At 38.6% G+C, this 20,789-nt stretch overlaps 1 protein-coding gene across 1 annotated transcript in view; it reads left to right on the forward strand.

Moving 5' to 3' along the window:
* Window positions 1-20,789, forward strand: part of UNC80 (unc-80 homolog, NALCN channel complex subunit) — a 239,685-nt gene that overhangs the window by 133,932 nt on the left and 84,964 nt on the right. The window contains exons 27-30 of the mRNA XM_069573767.1: window positions 5,212-5,377; window positions 11,934-12,137; window positions 14,120-14,220; window positions 17,388-17,588. Coding sequence (XP_069429868.1) covers window positions 5,212-5,377; window positions 11,934-12,137; window positions 14,120-14,220; window positions 17,388-17,588 — 672 coding nt within the window. The remainder of the gene's footprint in view (window positions 1-5,211; window positions 5,378-11,933; window positions 12,138-14,119; window positions 14,221-17,387; window positions 17,589-20,789) is intronic.

Consider the following 20,789-nt stretch of genomic DNA (forward strand, 5'->3'; position numbering starts at 1 on the left):
TTCTTTGGTGCTCAGCTTTCTTTGTAGTCCAACTCTCACATCCATACATGACTACTGGAAAAATCATACCAACAATTCATAAATTTATGTGCTTCCAGTGAATTTTCTCATTTAAATTTTGAATGAAAAGACTCAAGTCTTTAGCATGTAAATGTCTCTGAACAAATATTTTATTCCTGAAGCATTTCTTATGGATACAGATAAGCAGAAAAAGACCATGTGTGCATGCACACACACACACACACGAGCACATGCATACACACACATGTGCACAGAAACACAAAGACACACAGGTAGGCATACATACAGACACACTTGTATGCCATCAGGGCCTGATTTTTTTAACTTAAGATACAAATTCTAGCAAAAGCCAGGAGTTCTCACAAAGCACTTTGGACAGAGGCCCATCTCAGAGCCGATTTTCTTGGCTCTTTGTTCTCTAACGGGCACTGTGTTTCCAGTGGTTCTTTTATCATAGGCCTTACCCGACCAGAGCTGAGGAACCAGACAAATTCTTTTTTTTTCTCCCCTTTACACAAAATTTACACTACGAGAGAAACTGTTACACTAACAATCTATGTGCTTCCATTTAGGTGAATTTTATAGTGCGCCAACTCTCCTGCTGTTTTGACCAAACTCAGTATGAGCAAGACCCTACTGCAGTCCTGGGGGGTTGGAGGTTGGCATGAGGAATGGAACCAAAAAGTCAGTGTTCTGGTATTCCTGAGTTGTTCCTCTAACTCTGATTTCCAGTGTCTGCACAGCCCATTTCCTCACACTCTAAAATATAAAATGGAACTCTTTGTACGTAAAATATGTTTTCAAGAGAAATGTGTCCACATCCGGACTGTGAAACTGCACCATTTAAATACTATGAAATGGAGTTCCTCCTACAGACCTTATTTAATTTCACGTTATTCTGAACCTTTATTTTTCTGAATTGTCACCTTCACTATTATATTGAGACTACTCTTAAAAATCAAGTAAGTCAGCCACTTAAGCATGTGTAAAGTCAAGGTTAATCTGTAGGCCTCTGTGAGTGTTATTCATATCAATATTCAAATTATACTGACATTTTCATAAAAGCTCAGAAACACTTCTGTTAAATTTTCAGATTTTCATTATTTATTTATTTTTTAATATTTATTTGGCTGTGCCAGGTCTTAGTTACAGCATGCAGGATCTTTAGGTGTGGCAATCAAACCCTTAGTTACATCATGTGGGATCTAGTTCCCTGACCAGGGATTGAACTTGGGCTCCCTGTGCTGGGTGTATGGTGTCTTGGCCACTGGACTGCCAGGGAAATTCAAATTTTCAGATTTTTAAAGGTCACCATTTTGACTTATAGTGATTTAGAAAAGATAAGAATCTTAAAGTTTGATTCAGTTATTTTTGTTCTTTCTTTCAACACTATAAAGCTATAATGTTCCTTATTATTGTAACAAATTTCCTTTTTAAGAAAATTAATCAAATCTTTAAAAAATGACTGTATAATCAACTGGCTGTCTAGTAGAAAATGCCAAGAAATTAAACTAAAACAGAGGCTGCAGTTATTCAATCAATAAGAGGAAATTTTTCATTGCCTTTAACTAGGTCTCATAAATCTTGTACTCATTGAACTATAACTTTTATTGTCAAGTATAGGTTCATAAATTTTGGGGGGATATGACCTTTGGAAAACAGGAAAGAGCTCATGTTTAATCTATGTAACTATTGTTGATGATAAAGAAAAGTGGAATCACATTTTTAACTATTACAGAAAAAAACAGTATCATAAAACCATTTTACTAACACAGAAGCTATAAATGCTTGAAATAGGTTTTTTAAGAAGTTGCACAAAACAGTAAATTTAACAGGCTAAGCATAAATACCATTAAAATGAAATATTCTAAAGTTTTAACAAAACACTTGCTGTAAGAGTATTTATAGGTTTGGGGGATATTTTATTAATTCAGTAACATTTTTAACAGCAGTAAAAATAAATAGCTACCTGAATGTACAGAATAATAAAAGTATAAGCTAGAAAAATAATCACATTAGAAACTATATTCTAGGATCTGAAACTTGAGGAGGGGGGAAGATAGGAAACATAAATGTTCTACCAAGAAAGTCTTTCTGATAGAAATGCCATAAGATCATTTCCCTGTGAATTATTTGTTTGTTTAAAAAAAGTCCTGGTTATATCTGAAGTGTGCAAGAGAAAGGGGCTTCCCAGGTGGTATTAGTGGTAAAGAATCTGCCTTACAAAGCAGGAGACATAGGGATGCAAGTTCGATCCTTGGGTTGGGAGGATCCCCTGGAGGAAGACATGGCAACCCTCTCCAGTATTCTTGCCTGGAGAATCCTATGAACAGAGGAGCCTGGCAGGTTACAGTCCATGGGGTTGCAAAGAGTCGGACATGACCTAGCACACACGAGGAAGAAAAGGCAAAAGAGCCTAAAATACAATAAATAAAAGTTAATTTGATAGAGCTAGGCAATCTCAGGAGGTCACTCACTGGGTAGTGGGGAGTGGAGGTGAGTGAAAAGGAAAATTAATATCAGCTAAAAATATATTTTTACCAACTTAACCAATTTTTTCCATCTACATCCCTAGATGGAACTTAGTGTATTTGTTTCTCCCCCTAAAATGACTTCTGGTAGCATTTTTATTCTCTCTTTTTGTAAACCATGCTCATAAAGAATATCTAGAAAAGGAAAAAAGCAGCATTTTTACAAGATTTATCATCTAAGAAAGCATAATAATCCATTTTTCATCAAGCAATGATTAACTTCCAAACGTGAAAACACAACATTTTTTTTAGAGTTTTGTCTACAAAACTGCAGATCTATTAAAATGTATCCCTGTTGAGTTGGTAAAACCAATAACTGATGACCAAGCAGCATGGAATTACATTAATTCCCATCGGATGCCAAGATGATCCTTAATAACAAAGAAAAAGACCATAAAGAAGTCTCTTTACATCTATATTCACTCATTAGGGAAAACAACATGTTGAATGCTTTTGTACAAGATTGTGCTAGAAACTGTACCAATTGTACCAATGGGATTTAACAAATCACATTAAAAAGAATACACCAATGGATCTCAAATGCTTCTAAAGTTAAACGATCAGAGTGAAAGTCGCTCAGTCCTGTCCAACTCTTTGCGACCCCATGGACTATACAGTCCGTGGAATTCTCCAGGGCAGAATACTGGAGTGGGTAGCCTTTCCCTTATCCAGGGTATCTTCCCAAGTGAGGGATTGAACCCAGGTCTCCCACATTGCGGGCAGATTCTTTACCAGCTGAGCCACCAGGGAAGCCTGATCAGAAGCAAAACACAATTCACATTCATATTTGAAAAGTAGATATGAATATTTGAGAGTAAGGCTATGAGAAAGGGTGGTGTAAAGGGTGCAGAGGTGGGAGTGAGGGTGATGCAGAGGTGAATATGCTGTAACAGGAGAACCAACACATGGGCAACACACAAGAAAGGAGCAGAGGGCCAACGCTGGCCACAGACATGGGAGAAATCTGAAGGACATTCCTGAAAGAGATCATATATGAAAGATATACTTGGAAAGATAAGTAGGGTTTTGACTAGTAGATACACGAAGTTGGAAGAAATGACTACCTTAGAGAATCAGAATTGTTATTACTTTTTGTCCCAACTAAGAAGCTTATCTAATTAAATTTAGCTGCCAAACTGGAAAGTAATTAGGTTGTTTTCTTTTTCCTAAGAAGGATTAATTTCAGAGGAGCAATTATATTCCTAGAACATTTTTTGACAATGTTAAATAGACTCCATGTGGTTCCTTCTTTTTTCTAGATTTGATATAATTTTCTGAGTACCATAGTATAAATTCTATTCTTAATTCAAAGGGAAAAGAAACTATAGAGTCTAAAAGTTTCATTTATTAACAACAGTTAAAAGCTTAAGGTTTTAATCTCGGTACAAAATGGATTTTTCAAACTATCTTTTGTTTTTCAAGCTACTTGAATCTAAGGACTTATTGTGTCATAATTAAAAAAATCACTGTATAAAAATAAGGTTAGCATTTTATATATTTTTCATTTATCAGGTCTGAAAGTGTTTTATAGATTAATGATTAACTATGATCTTCAGCATGAGCGAGTCTCCATTCATCGAACAAATCAAATGTCCATGCTCACCTCACAGATTGAACTCCTACTAAATACTTACATTCCCTACTTTTGGCTATGGGATCATTCTGTTCATAAGTGGATGGTAAAGGAACCCCTCTTATATTTGAAGTCTTCCTAAAAGAGAAGGAGAGATTCTCCCATTGTCTGATATTGTTTTGTGCCTCTGGCCATCATACATGAGGTTTCTTAAGCCAGAACTGCCTTTTCCTACCTGTTTGCTGAGCAAATTTTACTTAATCCTTAGGACTGAATTCCAACATCACCTTGGTATTTGTTTTCTGTTTCTGTTCTGTGATATGATGATTTGTAATAAAAAAATATATGTTTGGTCTTCATCTGTATTTCTGGTGCAGTGTTCCTAAAACCCTTGGAATTACTTAAGGAGGGTGACCAAGGTGTCTTAATGAGGTGACTTGTGGTATGCCTCTAGATTACCTAAGGATCAGCTGGTCACCAAGTGATTAGAAAAATGAAAATTTCAGTCCCACTACCCTCACCTCTAGGTGACAATGATTTAATCAATCATGCCTATTTAATGAAACCTCCATAAAAACTCAAAAGGACAGGGTTCAGAGAGCTTCCGGCTGATGAACATGTGACGACTGGGGAGATCAGTGCCCTTGGATGACTTGGAAGCTTGGTTACCCTCACCCCATTCCTTGCCCTCTGCGTTACTTCCATCTAACTATTGCTGACTATACATTTTTGTAATGATAAACCAGTGATCTAGTCAGCAAAATATTTCTCTAGGTTCTGTTACCACCTCTAGCAAATTAACTGAACTGAGGAGGGGTGTTGTTGGAACCTTCAGTTTGTAACCAGTTGGTCAGAAGCACAGGTAACAACCTGGGCTTGCAATTGAATCCTTAACCTGTGGATTAAGGAAAATGTTTTCATGGCCGATAATGTTTTCATGGCCGCAGTCTGAAACTGGTATAAGGTAGATGGGAACTGGCTATTTAAATGCTGTGTGTGCTACTCAAAATGGAGTGAGGTTTGCCAGAAGACCAATGCAGTGCTGGGGAGATGCCATCATTCACATGCTCCCCACTGACATTGCAGGACTTGGAGAGCTGCAGACTTCGTTTGGACCCTGAATTAGACCGGCACAGATATGAAAGGAAGATCAGCTTTGCTGGAGTCCTGGATGAAAATGAAGACTCAAAAGATTCCCTTCACAGTAGTAGCCACACGCTCAAATCAGATGCAGGTGTTGAAGAGAAGAAAGGTATGGATAAAGCAAAAATTAATTCATGTTTCCGGGTTTCTCAAGGGATATTTGGTCTGGGTCTAAACTGCAGAATTGTGCACTGAAAGAAATCCAAATTGTTGGCTCCATACAGCACTAACAGTGTTCACTCAACTACGCAATCATGCTAGTTAGGAGTTGAACTCTGCAATCAGAGAGGTTCTAATTCTAGCTCAGCATCTCTCCACAGCCCATTGAATATAAAGTGCCACTAGCTGTAAAATGAACTGTTAGTTTATATACCATAACAAAGGAAAAATACTCCCCTTTCAGCTCTTACACAATGCTTACTTATCAATTAATTTTTAAACTTATTGAAAGAAGACTTTCAGATGTAATTAGATGTAAATTTTTATTACCAGTCCATATGATTCTCTCTGCAGGAAAGTAAACTAATTAGTTTTCCTAAACTATCTTCAATTCAGAGTTCAAATTCTTAATCACTTTTTAACTCAAAATTGTCACTGTCTGTGTTTTTACGTATGATAATGTCTTCTGTGTCATCAGAATGTTAGTAATACATCATTTCTTAAATGAATCTATAAAGCTATTGGTGCTTGTTACATAAGCCAGTGTGCGGTTGTATGAAGCTAGCCTACCTTCAATTCCTGTCTCAGGAATGTTGCCGATCACACATGACTCACCACCTCACCCACTCCTTCACCCAACTATCATTCGGCTCCTGAGACTTAAAAGACACTGGCACCCATTTTGTACATTTTGTTGCTGGTGTTTTGTTGCTGGTGCTTTAGATATTCACATGAACACAAGCAATAGCAGATGTGTCACAAGTACCACCTGGCTCTAGCGATATCTTAAGATGGCATCAATTGTTAGCCAAATCTCAATTTCAGAGATGTTCAAATGTTAGGAAAAAAAAAAAAGGTGCATCTTAAAATGGTGAAATAGAGTAACTAATTATGTGACCTTGTCCAAGTTTAGCTGCTAAGCCAATTTTCTTCTCTGTAAAATTAGATTATTAATACCTACTACATTGTAATGTTGAGAGCTTTAAATGAACAATGGGCTTCCCCGATAGTTCAGTTGTTAAAGAATCCGCCTGCAATGCAGGAGACCCCAGTTCAATCCCTGTGTCGGGAAGATCCCCTGGAGAAGGGATGGGCTACCCACACCAGTATTCTTGGGCTTCCCTAATGGCTCATTGGGTAAAGAATCTGCCTGCAATGCAGGAGACCTGGGTTCAATCCCTGGGTTGGGAAAATTCCCTGGAGAAGGGAAAGGCTACCCGCTCCAGTACTCTGGCCTGGAGAATTCCACAAGGTCGCAAAGAGTCAGACACGACTGAGTGACTTTCACTTTAACTTAAATGAGCAATGCAAGTAAAACTTAAACTCAATAAGGACACAGTCTCTAATTAAGAAATAATGAATAATCATCATTGGTTTTTTTAAATGTATATTATGAGCCTATAGATCAGAACCCATGCAGAAAATCCTAAATATGAGTTAAAGATTGCGGAGTTTCAAGGTGCTCTTTAAAGCCTCCTTTAAACTGTTAACTTCTCTGATTTTTGTATTTCTTAAATTTTATTGCCCTTCAGTGTTTTTCTAACAAATTTCCATTAAATGAATATCAGCATATTTGTAAAAAGAGTCAAAGACAGTTTTCTCCACTGGTATATTTTCTATAGTCAGTGACTCCATAAATTTTTGGTAGTTCAAGGAATACATGATTCTCAAAAGAAATATCCCTACGGAAGACCTAAGCAGACGTTTCGCCAAAGAAGACCTGGCCAACAGGCACATAGAAAGATGTTCAGTGTCACTAATTACTTGAGAAATGCAAATCAAAACTGCAATGAGGTATCACCTCATGTGAATCAGAATGGCCATCATTAAAAGTCTACAGATAATAAACACTGGAGAGAGTGTGGAGAAAAAAGAACCTTCCTACATTGTTGGTGGGAATGAAAATTGGTGCTGCTGCTGCTGCTGCTGCTAAGTCGCTTCAGTTGTGTCCGACTCTGTGAGACCCCATAGATGGCAGCCCACCAGGCTCCCCCGTCCCTGGGATTCTCCAGGCAAGAACACTGGAGTGGGTTGCCACTGCCTTCTCCAGAAAATTGGTGCAGCCACCATGAAGAACCATATGGAGGGTCATTAAAAACTGAAAATAGTTACCATATGATCCAGCAATTCCATTCCTGGACATAAATCTGGAGAAAACTAATTAGAAAAGATACATGCACCCCAGTGTTCACTGCAGCACTATTTACAATAGCCAAGATACGGAAGTAATCTAAATGTCTATTGCCAAATGAATGGATAAAGAAGATGTGGTGTGTATATACACATACAGATACATACAATTGAATATTAGTCATAAAAGAGAATGAAATAATGCTATTTGTAGCAACATGGACAGACCTAGATATTAACATATTAAGTGAAGATAGAGAAAGACAAATATCATAGTTCAGTTCAGTTCAGTTCAGTTCATTTGCTCAGTCGTATCTGACTCTGAAAGTATCACTTATATGTGGAATTTTAAAATATGATACAGATGAATTTTTTTACAAAACAGAAATAAACTCACAGACATAGAAACCAAACTTGTGGCTACCAAAGAGGATAGCGGGGATGGGGCAGGAGGAGATACTACTATATAGAAAATAAACAAGAAGGATCTACTGTATAGCATAGGGATGTATACCCAGCATCTTGTAATAACCTACAATTAAAAAAATCTGAAAAAGTATAGCCCTAAATAAAGAAAACACAACATATTTAAAATATTTAAAACTTTGTAAAGAGTGGATATATTCTGAAAAAAAAAACCCTTTTAATATTTCAAGATCAGAGTGTTGTCACAACATTTAAAAATGTAAATATATTGTGTTGAATTTATGGTGAACAGAAGCCATTTTGCAGGAAGAATTAGCCAAGTTTTATCAATTTCTGATAGTAAGAAGTATCAAGTCAAGGTTTGTTCAAATACTTCTACTTCTGACAAAGTGGACTGCATATGATGAGAAACTTCCATCTTTTTTATTACTTTTAAAAAATTGAAGTATAGTTGCTTTACAATGTTGTGTTTCTACTATATAGCAAAGTGGTTTAGTTAGACATATATATATATATTCTTTTTTATATTCTTTTCCATTATGGTTTATCACAGAATATTGAATATAGTTCTCTGTGGTATGCAAAGACCTTGGTGTTTATCCATTGGATATATAAAAGTTTACATCTGCTAACCCCAGCCTCTCATTCCATCCCTCCCCTGACTCCTTCTCCCTGGGAAACTACCAGTCTGTTCTCTATATCTGTGATTCTGTTTTTGTGAAACTTACATATTTTAAACATACCCCACAGGGACTTTTTCCCCACTCAAAATTATTATGCTAGTTATTATTTGAAGTAGTTGAAGCAAAAGCATTAATACTGACATGGTTACATTTCAGCAGAGTAAATTCTATATCATTTTAAGAAATAAAACCTCAGATTAATTTTTAAGAACACTAATTTCATGATAATCATTTATGTAAATTGCCTTTAATGTTCAAATGCACAAGCATTTTTCTTCTCATAGAATGGTTATGGGATCATATGAAGCTATTTAATAAATTAAGAGCAGAAAGCTAGAAGTATAAATAAAATGAGAACATATTCATAAAATGTCCTTTACCAGTTGGCAAGAAACTTCTCAAAGATTCCTAAATACTCCTTAATTCCTTTTAACAAGCTGATACCAGATGCTAAAGCCGATGTGAAAATGGGGATCGCAGGGACCCTGCTAACTCAGATTATTAAAACTTTATTTAAAGTTTCATACCATCTGTTTGTATAACATCTAAAAATGTCAGTTCTTGAAATAAACAACCTGAGGACAGTTGGGATTCTACAAAGGAAAACTAATATGAAATCATCCTTAGAATGAAAAATGTCTTAACTAAAATCTTCAAGCAAGATCTGATATCATTTTATCCATATTCCAGATACAAACTAAGATTGGCTTTCCAGAATACAGATACCAAGACATGTGTGACTCTTCAATAATCATGTACTGAACATCTGCTGTACACCAGGCACTATTACAGGTTCCTAGAATACAGCAATAAACAGGGAAAATTTCCCATGTATATTTTAGTTTAGGTTAGCTAATAATGAATAACATTAAATTCTGGACTTTCAAGTAGAGATAAATAGTATGAGGAAATCAGGTTAGAGTCAGAGAATTGGTAGTGACCTGGAGTAGGAGGGATTCTAGTCACAAGTGACATCGAGCTGAGACTTGCATGATGTGAAGAATCCAGTCACGCTAAGGGCTGAGAGGAAAGTCTTCCAAACAGAGATAACAGTGAGAACAAGGCTCTGATGCAGGAACATGGGAGCATGTGAAGAAGGGCAAGGAGGCCAATATGGTTGCAATAGAATGAGTTGGAGGAAGAGTGTTAAAAGATGGGGTTGAGCAAAGGTCAAATAAATAGGGTCTATAAATATGGTTAGAAATTTAATTCTATTTAAATGTGTCGGGTAATTGTTGGGAGATTTTGACTAGAAAAGTGATATAATATTTGCATTTGTGATTATGTATTTAAAAGATGATTCAAACTGTAGGAGTAGGGGTAAGAGAGTATAGTTTGTTGGTTATATTCATCCAGGGAATAGGTGATGGGACTTTCAAAATCCTATATTTGGAAGTGTTGCATCAACAGGACTTGCTAATAGATATAATGTGGTGTTAGAGAAAAGGGAAAAGTAATGTTTTATCCAATATAGATGAATTTGTTTCTTTAATATTAGTTCTCATTGTCATGGATGTACTTTACCAAATCTGAATCCTAACTATTATGTCCTTTGTAAATAACCAATGCCATAATTCTGAATATTACTTTTTCAGAGTTATATGATATTTCCAATTATCTTTGGTAGTAGAATAGGGTTCTCAAAGTTAATTTTTTTTGCATCATATTAAATTGGGGTTACTGTACTATATTTGTAAGCAGAAAAATATCCTGAAATCAAAGAATGACAAAGTGTGCCTCTGTAAAATTTTTAAATTCTTTCTTTAATCTTTTTATCTACTTCCCAGTCTATTTTGATATAATTGTATTAATAGTCTTTAAAAATAACTATATTCTGTTTCAAATGCATTTCAGATAAGTCATAAAGTCTCAATTGTGCCTAAAAATAATACTGAAAAATACAGTGGATGAGTTTGTGCTATTACTAAAATTGAGCATTATGGTCTTTGTGGAACGTATTCAACTGTGCTGCAAGAACATCTGTCTGGATGTGCAATTCTATCCAGATGTGTTCAGGGAGCTCCATGAAGCCATTGCCAGCTGAGTGGTGATAATTTTAGTCTTTCTCAATCATGGGTATAAATTAGAGATTAAACATGATTCAACATTTCACATGATATCAAAGGATATCTTCTAGGCTCCTTTAAATGTCACTAAAAATGTATACTTAATTAACATTTTATGGAGCGGTACAATCTTCTATCACAGTCACAGATTAACTCTCCTGTGAGTGAGAAACTTGAGACTAGAATGCAATCTTCCTGATTGGGACTAAAATATTAATAGCCATATCTTGCATAATTAGTAAGAAATCTTATTCATGTCTTAAGAAGGAAAACTTAAAAAAACAGCCCCTTTCTGAGTATCACTTGAAGCCCTGAACTTTCAGAATCACCCTTACAATATGTGACAATCCCAGATTTTCAGAGGAAAAGGAAGGAGGTGTGGATATGACTATGGGAAATAAGAATGCTTTTGATTAAAAAGTAGGTTTCTAGCTGAACGTGTTTCTTTTACACTTTAATTTTCCTCACTGATGACTATTTCTTCCAGAACACTAAAGAGGAGTAATGCATGTTCTTCTTGGTATATGTAGACTGTAAGGTTGGCGCAGGGTGTTGCAACCTTTGGACTCATATCTCACCCAACCTTTTGACTGAGAGGAGCAATCACTAGGCGCATTGAAAATGGAACCATTTCACACTCGTGTTCACCCAAAGCACCCCACTGAAAACAGATCCTTTAGTGCCTTTGATGAGGAGCCGAGCGGACCCCACTGCTGATTGTTGGAGAGTGAAGCAACTGTTGTTTTTATTTCTTATTGAGGTATTCCCAAATGAAAGGGTTTCCCATGATGGGGTTTCCCAAGCTCACATAAATCTGCCTGTCCCATTTCAAAAGACAAAAACACATGACTGATGGTTCTGTGAAATCAAGCAATGATGCTATGTGAACATGCTAACAGTCCTGGAGGACTCCGTGGTGAGGGCACGCTCATGCTTGTGAATTCTGGGCCAGAGAGAGAGAGCAGGTTGTTCCCAGCACCGATGAGCTGTGTGTCCAAGAAAGAAGCTGCACCAGCCCTTCCTGGTGGACCCAGCCTCCTGCCTGTCCAACAGAGCTGCCTGGCTGGGCCCTTGTGAGAAGCTCCTTGTCCAGACCAGCAGAGAAGAGGTTGTTCAGTGATAAAGTTGGGGAGAGCTTGGCTCTGACGCTTGCTGGGGAGAACTAAGGGGGAAAAAGCCCTATTTTATTCTTTTAATACAGTTCCCAGCAGGAAGATCAGGATAGGAGGTTCCCGCCTGCTCCAGATTAAAGGAACCCGCAGTTTCCAGGTGAAGAAGGGGGGTTCCTTGTCCAGCATTCGCCGGGTCGGCAGCTTAAAGAGCAGCAAGTTATCACGGCAGGACTCAGAGTCTGAGGCTGAGGAGCTGCAGCTGTCCCAAAGCAGGGACACTGTCACTGACCTAGGTAACATAGAGGAGTGGGTGTGTGCAGGGACGTGGGGGGTAGGAAGTCAGAGCCCAAATCCCCGTACAGCTCAAGTCCATTTCCTTACAGGTCCATAGTCGGAGGGCAGAGTTGTAGGTTAGAGTACCCACTGGGTCTGTAAACGATGTTGCCTTCCAGAGCAGGGCTGCTCCAACCTTACGGTGCAGAGTCAGCTGGGAGCTTGTTAAAACGCAGAATCTGGTTCAGCATCTCTGAAACAGGAGGCTGAGATTCTACCCTTTTAACAAGCTTTCTGGTGACGCTGATGCTGCTGGTTCAAGGACCACAGCTTGAGCAGGGAGGATATAAAGTCTACAGTAGGGAAAGAAAATACTTTAGTGACAATGACAGATTTTTTTTTTTTTTTTGAGATCCAAGTGCTTTATGCCTTTATACTTCTGAACAGGAACTTTAAAGCAAAATGTAGACATTCCCTTGATGTTAAGCTGACTTAATGTACTTTGTAAAAGTCTCTCTTTCTCAGTGAAAACAACCAAAATTTTAGAAAGGAAAGATTGTCTACACCTAATGATGAGTGACCTTCAGCAAGTCACTTAACTTCTTGGGAATTTGTTTTCCCCAGTGACCCAATAAGAATAATTCTGTGTGCTCCTTACCCACAGCTCTAAAGATAAATTAGGAATGATTATAAAGTATATCAAACTCCTGAGAATCTGATTTATATACAATCAGGATATTAGAGCTGTAGACTGTCACCATAGGATGCAAAGAAACTGTGAAGCCCAAAATATGTTAGTTCTATGGGCTCTGATCACCATCTTAGGAGACAAGGAAAAGATTAAATGTGCATGCCAGTAGAACTCACCAGCTGTCTAGAGTTTGCTAGGTAAAAATTGAAGTACATATTCTTTGCCGTTCAGTCCCTGTGTGGAAAACCAAAATGGAAAGCTCTTCTTTATAAGTAAGTTATTTCAGAAGTTAGTTAGAAGTTATCCAGGGAATGTGGATAAATTATCAATTTAGCCTTCTGAAATAGGAGCTGAGTATCTTTAATCAAAGAGAATTTAAAATAGAAAATGTTTCTACACCTACCCACCTTTCCCTTCGAAAAATAGCTAATTTATGCATTAATTAAGATTCAGCCTATTTTTCAAGAACATAATAGAAAAAAGCCTCATGCCATCTTTAGTTACAGATCTGAGCTGTAACAGTATCATCAGTTAGTTTGGGGGAAAATATTATTTGAATTAATTATTTAAATTGATCCCTTTAGCCTAACCAGTTAAGTCAAACTGTCTAAGCTAGAGGCATAGTTTTGTCACAGAAAATACCCAGAAAAGCTGGTAGATTGGAGTGCAAAGCTTTGTTGTCTGGTATACTAAGTATACAATCTAGTATATTCAGTATACTAAGAATTCCTGTGACATGTCTCCTTCAGAGAGGAACTTGGACAAAGAGTTATCCACAACTGGGCACAATTACTTCCAAATTCCCTTTGTTTTTCTGAGGCACCACCCATCTTTGAAGTAGTTCTGATAGCAAAGCCAGCTGGTGTGAAGAGCAGTAACACTAGCTGTGGTCACAGTCCCAGTGGAGGTGGCAGCACCTTTTGTGGCCACTGCAGGTTGGCTGGTGTCCCTACTTACCTACTCCTGTGAGTTCTGGGCAGTCTGGAATGGGTTTGGGCACACTCAACCAATAACTTGCTCATCTCAGCAATTCAAGGACTTGGCTCTGTGTTTTATTTCCTCCGCTCCCATGTCTCAAAATGGAAGCCACTGTAACAGAGATCATAAATGTCTTTGTAATTGCTGGTTCAGCTGGTGGTAAAGGGAACATCTCCTGTTAATATTCCTCCACTAAAGTCAATGCTATGCCCTGTAACCCACTGGTCATGGTAGTGTGCCCTAGGATTCAAAAGCATGGACCATGATACCATAGCAATGTGTTCTCCAGGGAGGCAGAACAGTCCAACCTTTCTTGCTGTTTTTCTTTTGAAGAAGGGAGTCCTTGGAGTGCAAGTGAGCCCAGCATTGAGCCCGAGGGCATGAGCACGGCCAGCGTGGAGGAAAATTACCACCGGAACATGTCATGGCTTCATGTAAGTAGGAGTCTCAGAAAGAGCCGTGAGATCAATTTCTTTCGGCACTGGGGGGAGATCTGTGAAGAGAGGACAAAAGACTATACTAAAAATATCCATCCATTTCAGCCTCTTAGAAATCTGTAGATTTGCATTTCAGCTGAACCTCTGGATCCTCACTAAGATGGGTCTTCTGCTGGACTGCATTCATTTGAACCTTATTTAAGGCCAAGGGTCCTTTGTTATGGTTGGCTTGTGAGTCAGTCAGGAGAGGGACCAGGCCAGGTTGGTGGTCGAGAGGACCTGGGTAACACAGTCAAGGCCTCATGATCAGTTTAACACAAGTCTTCACAGGTGCTGAGAGCAAGATCATGGTGTCAGTCTTGAGTCTGCCTTCTATCAAACTGTAAACCAGGACATGGAGATTCTATGATTAAGGTCACACCTCAAAGGGTTCTCCTGAGGGCACAGGCAAGGAGTCCCAGGCACAGGTTGCAGTTCAAGGGCATGAAGAAAGGAAGAGAAAGCTTAGGAAGTATGATGTGAGATCCACAGTTGGCAGGGTACTGGCAGCATTGTTATTAATGTTAGCTATGGAATGTCCCCATCTCCTCTTTCATTTGACTTCTAGAAGGGTCAGATAAGGGCTGCCTGGTACATCACACTCAGAGTGTACAGGGCTATGCCCTTGGAACTGGCTGATTCCCAGAACCAGCTGATTTTGAGAATCTCTGACATAACTATTTTTAAAGTCAACTTTGTAGTTAAGTCAAACCTACATATTAAAAAGCATACAAAACCTATGTGCACGGCTCAATAAATTCTCATAAAGTAGACACATCTGTGTAACCACCACCAAGTCAAGAAGAACATTAGCAGTATCTTAGAAGCCCTACCCAGGCCCTCTGCCAAATACTACCCTCCCTTACTGGTAACTATTATCCTAACATGGAAGGTTAGTGTTGTTTGTTTTTGAAATGCATGTCACATGCTAGGTTCTCTGTTGTGTCTGGTTTCTTTCGCTCACATAAGTGTAAATCTTCTAGCTCTGTTCTTCTTCAGGATGACCTGGTCTATTCTTGGCTAAATTCATTTCTATTAAAATTACCTTGTTAGTTTCCATAAAAAAGGCTTCTACAGCAGCCTTATATTGAATATAAAGGTAGTTAAAATTGAGGAATTGAAATTCTTTATTAAGCTTCTAATGTATAAAATGGTCTACCCTCCCTTAACTTATGCTCCATTATTTATTTAAGATCTCTTCAATTTTATTTTCATGTTTTTTAATTGTTTGTTTATTTTTTGACTGTGCTGGGTTGGGTCTTCATGGCTTTGCTCGGACTTTCTCTGGTTGCGGCTAGTGGGGACTGCTTGCTAAGACTTCTCATTGTGGTAGCTTCTCTTGTTGCAGAGCACAAGGTCTAGGCGCACAGGCCTCAGTAGTTTTAGCACCAGGCTCTAGAGTGCAGGCTCAGTAGTTGTGGTACATGGACTTAGTTGCTCCCAGGCATGTGAATCTTCCTGGACAAGGGATTAAACCTGTGTCCCCTTCATTGGCAGGTGTGTTCTGATCCACCGGCACTACCAGGGAAGTCCTGAATTGCTTCAGTTTTATTCAGTAATGCATTTTAGTTTCCTGTACCATGTTAGCCCTCTAGAAGTGTTTGTGTTTAAGACCAGAGATATTTTTTCAAAATCACTGGTGAATCTTCTAGACCTAAAAATTTCTTTGTAGGAAAGTTTTTAATTACATATTTAATTCATGTCATATGATTAAAATCATTCAGATTTCTGTTTCTTCTGGGATCTGTTTAAGCAAATTGATTTTTTCCTAGAAATTTGTTGATTTCATCCAAATACTCATATTTATTAGCAAATAGATGTTTATATAGTCTCTTAAGATCATCTTAGATTCTGTGGGATCTACAGTGATGTGCCTTTACTGTTTCTGATATTGACAGGTTATATCTTTCCTTTCTCTTGTTTTGATCAGTCTTGCTAGATGTTTGTCAGTTTTGTTAGTCAAAGAACCAGGTTTTGTGCAGGTTCAAGAATAACAAGGGATACCCTACAGTTCTTATTTGTGCCCTGCCTCATATCAGTATACAGAAATATTGGGCATCTTCAATGAATTTTGAGAGAGATCTGGATATTCTGTTCATGCAAAACCTGTATTTTTTAAACTTTGAAGAGTATGAGATATTGTTAGATGAGTTTGACAGGAGTGTGTTGATACTGTTGTTTACCTTTGTCTCATGGTAAGCAGACCTCTTCTTCCAAGGACATGCATGGCATCCTTGCCTAGTAGGTCTGATTGGTCTTATTCATGTAGACTTATTTTATGTTCCCCAGCCAATGTGGCACCTCACAGGTTAGGTGTTGGGGTCGGAAGGATAGACTCATGCAAAAGATTACTCTATGCAGATTTGACTAAACTTGCAGCTTTAGGAATGCTACTGCCTTTTTAGGAAAGCAACTTGAGAAATTTTAAACCCTAGGGCCTTCATTCCTTTTCTTAAAATAACCCTATCCTTTAAATCAACTGAGTTCTTTTCTGGAATCCTATTTGGGAAGTCTAGGAGATATGAGAATTTGAGCCAGATCAAGCCACAAGTGAAGAGCTAGAATAACCCAAAGCTGAAAGCAAATTCTTTGTAGAGAGAGGAAACGAAGTTCTACAGTGGATTCAAGCCCAGCTGAAGGTTAGAGGCCAGGGTGGAAGATACAGAAATGTTTTCAAGTTCCATGTAGGTGGGCTGGAGTTAAAGACATCCCACAGCTGTCAAAGGCCAGCCAAATCCTTTGGGATGGAACTTCTCATCACTTTCTGCTTTTCTACTGGCTCCTTCTACAACATCAGAGCTGAAAAAAATAATATATTTTAAGTTTGGAATCATTTGAAAATATCTGGGAATCATACACTTCCAAGTTTTTGAAGATCACTTAACCTTTTATTGTTTCAAAAAGAGCTTTCTATCAGGTGTGAATCCAGAGAGCAAAAGAAGTCAAGTACATAAAGGCTTGCAAGTCTTTGTTCTCTTGTGGGAATTATTGTTTTCTCATGGAATTACTGTGATTTTAAGACCCGTTAATGAAAGTTGACGTTCTGACTTTCCGTGTTCTACCCCACATCGTGGCTCACGATTGGTCTGCACCCTGGCTGAGCCTCAGTGGCGTCTGTGTTCCAGGTCATGATCTTGCTGTGCAACCAGCAGAGCTTCATCTGCACCCACATCGACTACTGCCACCCCCACTGCTACCTGCACCACAGCCGCTCCTGTGCCCGGCTGGTCAGGGCCATTAAGCTGCTCTACGGAGACACTGTGGACTCCCTCCGTGAGAGCAACAGCATTAGCAACGTGGCCCTCCGGGGCAAGAAGCAGAAAGAGGTGAGTGCATGATCACATGATATACACCAATGATAGGGAAAACAATGTCTTAACAATCTTTTCTCTGTAAATGCAAATTTCAGCCCACTGCAGTGGTATAAACCAGGCTACAGGTCTGTGTGGTTTAGAGCAAAGACAGACAATGGGTAGCTTCCCTGGGAGCTCAGCTGGTAAAGAATCTGCCCGCAATGCAGGAGACCCAGTTCAGTCCCTGGACTGGGAAGATCTCGTGGAGAAGGGAATGGCAACCCACTCCAGTATTCCTGCCTGGAGAATTCCATGGACAGAGGAGCTTGGTGGGCTACAGTTCATGGCATCGCAGAGTCGCATGCAACTGAGCGACTAAAACTTTCACTTTAGAAGCTGCTGCTGCTAAGTCACTTCAGTCATGTCCAACTCTGTGCAATCCCATAGACGGCAGCCCACCAGGCTCCTTTGTCCCTGGGGTTCTCCAGGCAAGAATACTGGAATGCGTTGCCATTTCCTTGGGGCAGAAAAGGCAAGTGCTTTGTCTTCATGTCCATGAGCAAATATAAACTTTTTGTGGGTTTTGTCTTATTTCAACAAATAAATATAAACTCAAAGGGGCATTTTTGATGAGTTGCTGTGGTAGTCAGAATAATGTCCCCCTGAAGATGTTGGAATTCTAATTCTTGGAACCCATGAATATGTTACCTTTTCACCTGGTGAAAGGGATCTTGCCTGGGTGAATAAGTCAAGAATCATATAATAGGAGATTATCCTGGATTATCCAAGTGGGCCGAACATAGTCAGAGATGGAGTTTTGACGATAGAAGCAGAAGTCGGAGCGATGCAGCGTAGTGAGCCTAGGCAGCCTCTAGGAGCTGGAAATGACAAGGAAATGAATGATTCCCCCAGAAGGAACACAGTCCCGCCAATCATCTTCAACTTCTGACCTAGGAAACTGTCAAAATCATAAATCTGTGCTATTTTCTGCCAAAAAGATTGTGGTCATTTTTTATAGCAGTAATAGGAAACTGATACAGTTTTATCTTAAGAAATAAGTAATAAATGGATCTTAAAAAATAAGTAATAAATGGCCCAACTTTTCACTGACAAATAATAGAGTCAAATCAGACTAAAGGAAACATCTTCAAGAAATGATTACATTTTCTCAGTATTCAGCTGTACTTTCCTGACAATTGGACAGCTGAGCTGGCTGAAGATGAAGACAGTAACCAGGGTTGCCGTGCTCCTGCCAGGGAAGCCCTGAGTTACCCCCTGCCCCTGAGAAGGCATGATGGCCACTGTGTGCTGCCGGCCAAGTCTGCAGCTGCTTCTCGCAAGTGGTTTTGCCAGGATTTTTATATAGTACCTATTCATCTCAGTGAGCGTTCATTGGACACCTGCTGTTGGCACAAAAGCCAGGTATTCTTGGAGAAACAAAAGTAAGTGGAGCAGAGGATCTTTCTACTAAAGAGTTTGTAAGCCAAGTTTGGTAAGGTGGAAGGGTGGCAATAAAATGCAAATCAAACTAGAGAATATAAGCAATAACGAAAATGCACAGTTGAGTTGTATAGCAATTTGTAATGCTTTAGCACTTGAAAAGGGGATTTATTTAATTCAGTTCAGTTCAGTTCAGTCGCTCAGTTCTGTCTGACTCTTTGTGACCCCATGAACCATAGCATGCCAGGCCTCCCTGTCCATCACCAACTCCCAGAGTTTACCCAAACTCATGTCCATTGAGTCGGTGATGCCATCCAACCATTTCATCCTCTGTCGTCCCCTTCCCCTCCTGCCCTCAATCTTTCCCAGCATCAGGGTCTTTTCAAATGAGTCAGTTCTTCATATCACGTGGCCAGAGTACTGGAGTTTCAGCTTCAACATCAGTCCTTCCAATGAACACCCAGGACTGATCTCCTTTAGGATGGACAGGTTGGATCTGCTTGCAAGCCAAGGAATTCTCAAGAGTCTTCTCCAACACCACAGTTCAAAAGCATCAGTTCTTCAGCGCCCAGCTTTCTTTATAGTCCAACTGGTTTTTAAATTATTAAAGTACAAGGAAGTGGCTTTGGCTAATACAAGAGCTCCTAAAGAAAAAACTGTATATCTTGTAGATCTCATAAATGTGCTAATTTCCCTTCTGGGATACGACCTTTTAGTGTTTTTTCTGAAACATGTGTATGACAAAGTATACATCATTGACAATGTACTTTTCCATTCTTATAAATCTTGTTCAGTAGATACTCGTCACCTCATTTTACAGATGAAAACATTGAAGCTAAAATAGATGGCCACAATTTTGTCCACAAAATCCCATTGTCCACAATATTTAGAACATATTCAGCTAGCCTTTAGTTTAGGAACATGGATTATCAAAGTCAGGGCTTTTTCAACTAAACTCTCTTACATCTCATAGTATTCAGAAAACACGGATTCTAAGGGAAGATCAGGTGGGAAAATTACATAAACTGCTAAATGATGACATAAAAAGAAAAATATATATGTGCATATATTCTTGTACATGTATACATATATATGGACATGTCATTTATGTTTGAAATGTATATGTGTACATACTTATCTATAAACATATATATATTTGTACATATATGTATCTCAAACATAAATGATACTACATCCAAAGAAAACTTATTTAGATAAGCTATCCTTCCTATAAAAACTCCCTTACCTATGTAAGAAAAGCTATAAAATATGTTGAAAATTATAAAAATACACCAAACTAATGTTTATTGTTCATCATGTACACGCTGAGATTTCTTACTTCCATACCTTTGCTCCAGTCATATCTTCACCTGTAACCTATACATGGCTGAACCCAAACATCCTTCAAGATCCAACTCAAAAGCCACCTCCTCCTTGAAACCTTTTCTGATCTCCCTAGTGTTCACCACAGGACATACTGCAGGTGGATGATTAATTTCATTTCTTTCCCTTCTTCCTCTAAACTATAATGGTGTTTTATTCTGCTTTTCATATTATTCATTCAATTATTCATTCATTAATTTATCCATCAATCCATATGTCTATTCAACAAATTTTAAAGACTTTCTGGACCATATTGAGTCCATACTGTGTGCTAGATATAATAATGGCCACAGAGATATGGCACTGTCCTCGTATGATGCACCCAGTCTAGCTGAGAGACAGAAATTAATCAACTAAGCATCCCTAAGTTGGTGTAAAATTGCAGCAGCAATAAGCACAATAAAGGAGAAA

Source organism: Ovis canadensis, chromosome 2, assembly GCF_042477335.2.
Source record: "Ovis canadensis isolate MfBH-ARS-UI-01 breed Bighorn chromosome 2, ARS-UI_OviCan_v2, whole genome shotgun sequence".
Lineage (NCBI taxonomy): Eukaryota > Metazoa > Chordata > Mammalia > Artiodactyla > Bovidae > Ovis > Ovis canadensis.